We start from the raw sequence: 6,854 nt of genomic DNA on the forward strand, positions 1-6,854 counted from the left end.
TTTTCCTGTGTCTTTTGATACTTTGAATCAATTAATAAGCTAAGCTAAGTCCTGAAATGTAAAGTTGGAGGTACTATATTAAATAAACATAACTCATGTATTGATGTGTCAGCAACATTTTACTGTTGTATTTTTTTTTTTTAAAGTAGATTTTTGGGGGCTTTTTGGCCTTTAATTGAAAGCACAGTCGAGAGAGAGACAGGAAATGGGGAGGCAGAGAGGGGGGTGAAATGCAGGAAAGGGCCGCTCTATGCAGGATTCGAACCGGGGCCGCCTGCAGTGAGGACTGTAGCCTCAACACATGGGGCGGCTGCTCTATCAACTGAGCTAAACACCGCCCTTTTACTGTTGTATTTTTGTTAAAGCTATTTTTATATAGAGCTACAATAACAAATTCAACAATAATGGCATAAAAGTTTTTTTGTGTGTGTGTGTGTCCATAACAAAAAACAACATAACATTTTGTCTAATTTGATGATAAAATGACATGACAACTACATATGTGTATAGGTGTGTGTGTGTGTAGCTATTTTGAACATTATCCGTTACCCAAATTTTACTTTTGTGTCAGCCTAATGGTCTTGAGTCTGAGTGTGTTGTTCAATATGTTTGGAGTCTCCTGCCCTATAGTTTACAGACATAATCAGATTCCTATTGACATTACTTAGTGAGTTGTTTTTTTGTATACGCAGGATTCACACAGCCCCATGATCTGCCTGAACCTCTAGTATAATGTGGTGTTGAGGACATTTTAAGGATGATTACAGTGTGTGCCTGTTTTGAAGGCTTTTTTTTTTTTTTTTGATTGCATCTCTTACAAAAATCGAGACGATATATTTACTCTTTCTCTATAACATGTTTTTGGAAAAGGAACCAGGTACAAAGTTTATTGCAGCCATGTGCAAACAAACATCAATGACACTGACATCATTTGCTGATAATGTACCATGACTAGACCAACTTGGTCACAACGATGATGACGCCCAGCAGAGCAAAAGACACCACCCCCTTTCCCTTTTGTTTTTCCACACTCTTGAATCTTTCACTGCGTTGTGCTGCTGCTCCTGACGGGACAAATGGTCAGTTTCCAGGGTCACAGCGAGGTTCTGCTTATGTAGCAAAAACAAATAGCTCTAAAGGAAACGCTCGCGAGCACGTGTGCATCTGCGTGCACACACACTCAAGAATCACAGTCTGCACAGTCGACTACATTCTTGAGTGAGGTCTGTGTGTGTGTGTGTGTTTGTGCGGAGCAGATTGTTATTCTTGCAGTGGCCCAGAGTCCCCAGCTGGCACCGTTTCCCTTTGAGGAGATGATGTTTTCTGGATAGCCACCGCACTGCAGTTTCTCTCTCATGTGTCCATTAAAAACAATGCAACTGCTCACTGCTAATGGACCGTGATGGAAAAAACCTTGAACTTTTCACTGACCAATAAAATTGTGTTGGCACACTGTGGTTTTGCTATTTCTTATCCTCATCCTACTTACTACACTGTAAATACATCTTAAGCTTCACTAGAGGATGGGTCAGCAGCTGTTTGGAGAAGCGATCCTCTCTCACACCCACAGCAAAACGCCTGACACTCACTCAAACTGACCCAATCTTCCTCTTCCTCCTCCTCCTTTCGTACAACTGCTCCCTGAACACACCACTGTTATTCCCCCAGCTGACACAAAGAAGGGAAAGCAGTCACAAGGTATCAGCGTTGGACGGACAGGAGGGGCTGGGAGCGGTTTGGTATACTATGTGGGCATGGAAGGGTCTTAACTTGCCTCAGCTAACCTGATTGGTGTGTCCAGTCTTGCTCTGTAATCTAATATGGGGAGCACAGAGAAACAATGCATTAGGTTTAGTGTCTCTCTCTCTCCCACTCTCCCTCTCTCTCGCACACCAGCTCAGTCCCTTTAACCATCCAGTGAACTCTGAGTGATGCCAAGAATACCAGAACCAAGCAATGTTCGCTAGATAATGAACTGAAAAGGCTGAATGGAGAGAAAAACAATAACAACCAGCTGTTCCCTTCTCCCATGACCCAGAGACTTTGACAGGGCAGTACACGATAGCCACTGTTTTAATTTTAGCTTTTTTACATCAACAATTTGTGACTAAACAGCCCTTTGCAGAGTTTTTTTTTTCCTGTATGGGCAGTGACTGAGTGGTGGAGACTTGAGGTCAAGGAGGCTCGTTGTGTGTCAAAAAATGTGACCTGATGATACAAGAAAAAAATGTTGACCGAAGCCTGATAGTGAGTAGATAATGCAGGAATGTTATGAGGCAGCTTCACATGTGCTTATTCATCCCATAAAAAAGGTGGGTGACTCAAATAAACAGGGAGTAAATGTATAAAAAAAAAAAGTTCCAGTCATGCCAGAAATGTGTCATCTGACTAGGTCATAATTAAGACTGATAAGAGCCATCGTAGTTGAATTTAGGAGAATAGATACGTCGTTTGGGTCTGTGTGAAACTCTGCGGCCGATCGCAGTTCCTCCCACTTTTGGCCAGCGATGATGAAAACCACATCCCCTTTGTCCTGTGGTTAGAGCTACATTTACTCAGCTGTCCGTCCAGCTGCTGCTGTAGGGTTCACAGAGCGCTTCTTCTCTGTCAGCGGCTCAAGACGGATGGAGGTTGATGCTCGGTGCAGTATTATAAAGTTATTAGTTTAATTATTACTATCCTTGCAGCTGTATGTGCACCAGGGGTAAAAAAAAAGGCTTCACTCTTTGTAAAATAGACACAGGCTGAGCACTGCCACCTAGTGGTTTTCACTATGAAATCCAAACAACAGTGCTGATGAGACAAGTTAGTCAACAAAACAAACATGTCAACAAAAGTAAATGTATTTTATGAAGAAAGAATAATCTTTATTAAAAATTTAAAACTATTTAAAAAAGAAATTGCACTTCATGGAACACGCTAAAGTCACATTATTATCTAGGCTGGTTTAAGAGGAAGCTCACAATACTCTATACTTATGAAGGACTGCGAGATTCGATTTCATGATTTCAAGAGGTTTTATGATCAAACACATCAAGTCCTGTGTGGAAGACTTTATTCCCTCTTTTTATTTGTTTCTAAAAACGGCCCAAAGGCAGTTTAAAGAGAGGGGAAGACAAACGGAGGGGAGCCGAGGGGGAGTCCTGTTGCTCGTCCAGCTGTCAGATCAAAAGCCTGCACACAGGACAGTCTTGCAGGGAACCTCATGTTTCCCAGAAGAGGTCGTCCTGTTTGAGGCTGTTCCTGAGCTTCTGGGTCTCTTTGAGAAGATGCAGGTTGTTGTGAGTAGCTCCGCCTTTCTTTCCCTTCTGTTTGGCCTTAACAAGAGAGGGGACAGGTGGCTTGGTCCCACTCGGCCTCTTGGCTGCGTGTTCGTTGGCACATAGCTGGCTCTGGGTCAGTTTATGCACCTGCACAGGAGAAGAAGACAGAGCAGATCAGACACAGTTAAAAATATAAAAATCAGCTGATGCTACAGAGAGACATAGCATAATATACTTTTCCCTTATGACACAAGGAGTTGTACCACTGACTGATTGGCTGTGGTTCACTTACTGTCTGCTGGTGTTTGCGGAGCTTTGTGATCTGAACTCCTTTCTCTTCCATCCTGGCCACCAGCCTCTCCAGGTCTCTCTGCAGCTCCTGTTTCTGCCTCTGATGTGTGGTGTCATCGATCTGCTGCACCAACTCCTGATGCTCACTGACAAAAAACAACAAAGCAAAACAGAGACACGGATTATTAAATGAGTAAAGGAAAAACCTGACAATAATCGAGAGAAAACAAAAAAAGCTTACTCACAAACTCATCTGTCCAAATTCGTCCTGCAGAGCCAGGAGCAGGTCTGACAGAGAGCTCAGTGACTGGTCTACTTTCTTGGACGGGCAGTCAGGCTTCTTGAAAGTCGGGGACGAGAGAGAAAAGTCCTTCTGGAGGCTTTTCTTGGCTCCACAGCCGGGCCTGTGCAGGGCGCTCACTCGTTCACACAGCTGGGGCTGATGGTGCTTCATCATGTGAAGGATACTCTGCACGTTGGCATGGACCGAGTGGCTGGGGCTAATCGACTGCGATAGGTAGGAAGCGATCAAAATCAGTTAAAAAGGAGAAACAGTTAACAGCACATGGTTTGAAAATGAATGCTGAACCTGCGTACCGTTCCTGCAACAAAGGGCATTTTCATGCGTCTTGGGCTGCCTGTTGATTCCAGCTCATTCTTTTTAGATGTTTTCTGAGGGGATAAGAAATCCATTACCCTGATGACTATGTTAAAAACAAATATTTCTCCATTTCACTAAATACAAAGAAGAAGTTAATCAATTTCATCAGTAAGAAAACCACCTTGTTGGTCTTTTTTGTTTTCCTCTTTGGCTTTATCTCTTCAGTATTTAGCAGAGACAAGTGAAGGTTTGTTTCCAGCTCCCTCTGCAGCTGTAGACATAGACAGACAAAATCAGGACAAGCTCATTTATTTTTTCTCAGACTCTTTGTTTGACATTTTTACATAACTAAATGTGGTTGATTAGAGTAGATAAGCACAGATTCTCGAGTAACTGTGACTGACCTCATTTGCTTTCTCTTGCACAAGTTTGCGCTCATGTTCTTCTTTCAGTAGTTTTTGCTCCAGAATGGCAAGCTTCATCTGCACCAACATAATAACATTATTCAGTCTGTGATGATTAATGTTAAGACTAATCATTGTGGGGAGGGGAGGATGCTGTGAATTACCTCTGCTGCAGTTTGGGTTCTACTCAACTTGAGACACTCTGATTCAAGTTTCTCCAGCTTCTCCCGCTGAGTTATAGAGTTTGAGCTGCTCGGCCGCTCGTTCTTCAGCGCAGCCTGGTGGGGGAGGTGAACAGAGATTGTATGACAGTTTAGTAACATCTATTTATACCACTAACACTACATCCAGAAATGCTTAGTTGGAAGCAATGGATGAAAGGGATTGCCATATAAAATCACATGTAATCCTATTGTGTTGTTTCGTTTAAGAGATTTTAAACCTACTCTCCAGACTACGAATTCTCTACATAATATAATACTTATAGTTGTGAACCACTTAGATTTGTTATTTAATTTAGTTTCTTTCTTTCTTTTAAAAGCTTTTTGAATTACCTGATTTTCCATGAATGCATTCCTCTCCTTCTTTGCATTGTCAACCATCTTCCTCATGTAGTCCAGCTGCTTCTCAAGCACTTTACATCGAGCTTCTGCAGACTGCAGCTTGGAGTCCAGCTCTGGTATCATAAACACAGACACAACTATTAAAAACATTCAGCAAAAGAGTCTAAAACAGTCTCTAAAAGCATTATTCAAGATCCCTGTCAAGTGCAGTAGCATTTTCCTGTGCACCTTCAATCATTTACCTTCCCTGCCAGTGTTATTGGCCTCGGGCAGCCTGGTCGCTGGTTGACTGGGCATCGTGTGAGACGCTGTGACCTGCTGATGTGTCTGATCATCATGGGAGAACTGCTGGAAGCTCCTCTCTGCTTGCTTTCTTTCAAGCTCCAATCGTCTGATTTTCTCCTGGAGGGTCTTGAGTGCATCAACAACAGCTGGAGAGGATTTGACAAGAACACAAAAGCATATAATGTGAGCATGGACCAGAGGGCAGCCATGGCAAAAATACAGCACATGAGCATGATATAATGGCTGCCGTACCTTTGCTGCCAATGTTAGGTTTGGTCTGAGACTCCTGGAGGTTAGCGGTCTTTGGGTCGGTGCTGGTGGATGCTGGCGCTGAGAAATCAAGCTGTCTTGGTAATGGTGCTATCCTGTCTGGAGGCTGGTAATAGCTCCCAATGTAACTGTTTTTGGAGGGTGAGTCTAAAATCTACAGACAGGAGGAGGAGGGAGAGGAGGAGGTCGCTTAGGAAACTTTCTAAGGGTTGTAATAAAAAGGTTTGACATTAAAAGAATATAAATACACTTAAAGGAGTGTGTGAGTTGGTTTGTTTGACTGAGTCTAATTAACAAAGACATTGAATTTAAAATAATATTGAATTAAACATTTGTGGAGAAGATCAGCATGTTTTTAGGATAAATTACGTACACGAATAGCTGTTTAACAAAGTTTCTGCTGGTAAATTCTCCAAAGATCAGCTAACGTTAACTGATTACTCAATTCATCGCATTTCACTGTACTTACAGCGCATCAGGCTGTTTATGTAGGCAAAGTCTTGACACATAGTCCATACAGACAAAGACAATACAGACAAAGAATGAAAATACATTGTACAGTACTTAACCATAAGTTGCCATTACCATTAAAATACATTTCATATACACAAACCATACATATAAATAAAGCACATGTTATGAGACAGCATTTAAGTTAACTTACTTAAAGTATCAAGCTGTTTAACAAGCAATATCACCGTTAAGCTCCTAAAAAGCTGCAGGAATCCCAACTAGACGGCCAAAGTTTCGCAAATAACAAGTAATTGGTTATTAATAACGAATGGTGTTATTAAACCTGACTGAAACAGCCGAGTTGCAGCAAACAGCCACTTGAACAAAAGTAAACAAAGCAGAAGCTAACGGGTTAGCCACCGCGGCGGCTAACGGCTGAAGAGCAACACGTTACCTGGTCGTGATACCACGTCTCCATTTTGTTGCTAAGACGGTCACATCCGATTGGAAACTACACATATGTGTGTGTTTAATGTTCCCGGACGGTCTGTGTGTAAGCTGATAACTAATGTAGCTAGCTGGCTTCTCCGAGCGACCCAGTTTCGCCCCAGTTTTCTGTTGCGTCTGTTGTGTCAACGCCAGGCAGCAGGTCAGTCCGCACTTTTTAAATTTCCCTCCTCTCCGCCGCCTCCTCACTGTGGTTCCGCCTGCGCTGTTTCCTCCT

The 6,854-nt window shown here is 42.5% G+C and overlaps 1 protein-coding gene across 2 annotated transcripts; it reads right to left on the minus strand.

The window, feature by feature from the left end:
* Window positions 1-3,038: 3,038 nt before the first annotated feature.
* Window positions 3,039-6,854, minus strand: cep57l1 (centrosomal protein 57, like 1). Of its 2 annotated transcripts, XM_085771122.1 has the most exons (11): window positions 6,585-6,854; window positions 5,660-5,831; window positions 5,365-5,553; window positions 5,114-5,235; window positions 4,724-4,837; window positions 4,560-4,637; window positions 4,337-4,426; window positions 4,152-4,226; window positions 3,800-4,062; window positions 3,556-3,700; window positions 3,039-3,410 (listed from the first exon to the last, which is right to left on the minus strand). In XM_085771122.1, the coding sequence occupies exons 1-11, from the start codon at window positions 6,606-6,608 to the stop codon at window positions 3,204-3,206; spliced, it is 1,479 nt and encodes a 492-aa protein (XP_085627248.1). In that variant the 5' UTR covers window positions 6,609-6,854; the 3' UTR covers window positions 3,039-3,203. The 2 variants fall into 2 exon arrangements, with proteins under 2 accessions (XP_085627248.1, XP_085627249.1); XM_085771123.1 differs by lacking the exon at window positions 4,560-4,637 and having other exon boundaries at window positions 6,585-6,813.

The sequence above is a fragment of the Trachurus japonicus genome, chromosome 24 (assembly GCF_045865225.1).
Source record: "Trachurus japonicus isolate A0001 chromosome 24, Traja_1.0".
Taxonomy (NCBI): domain Eukaryota; kingdom Metazoa; phylum Chordata; class Actinopteri; order Carangiformes; family Carangidae; genus Trachurus; species Trachurus japonicus.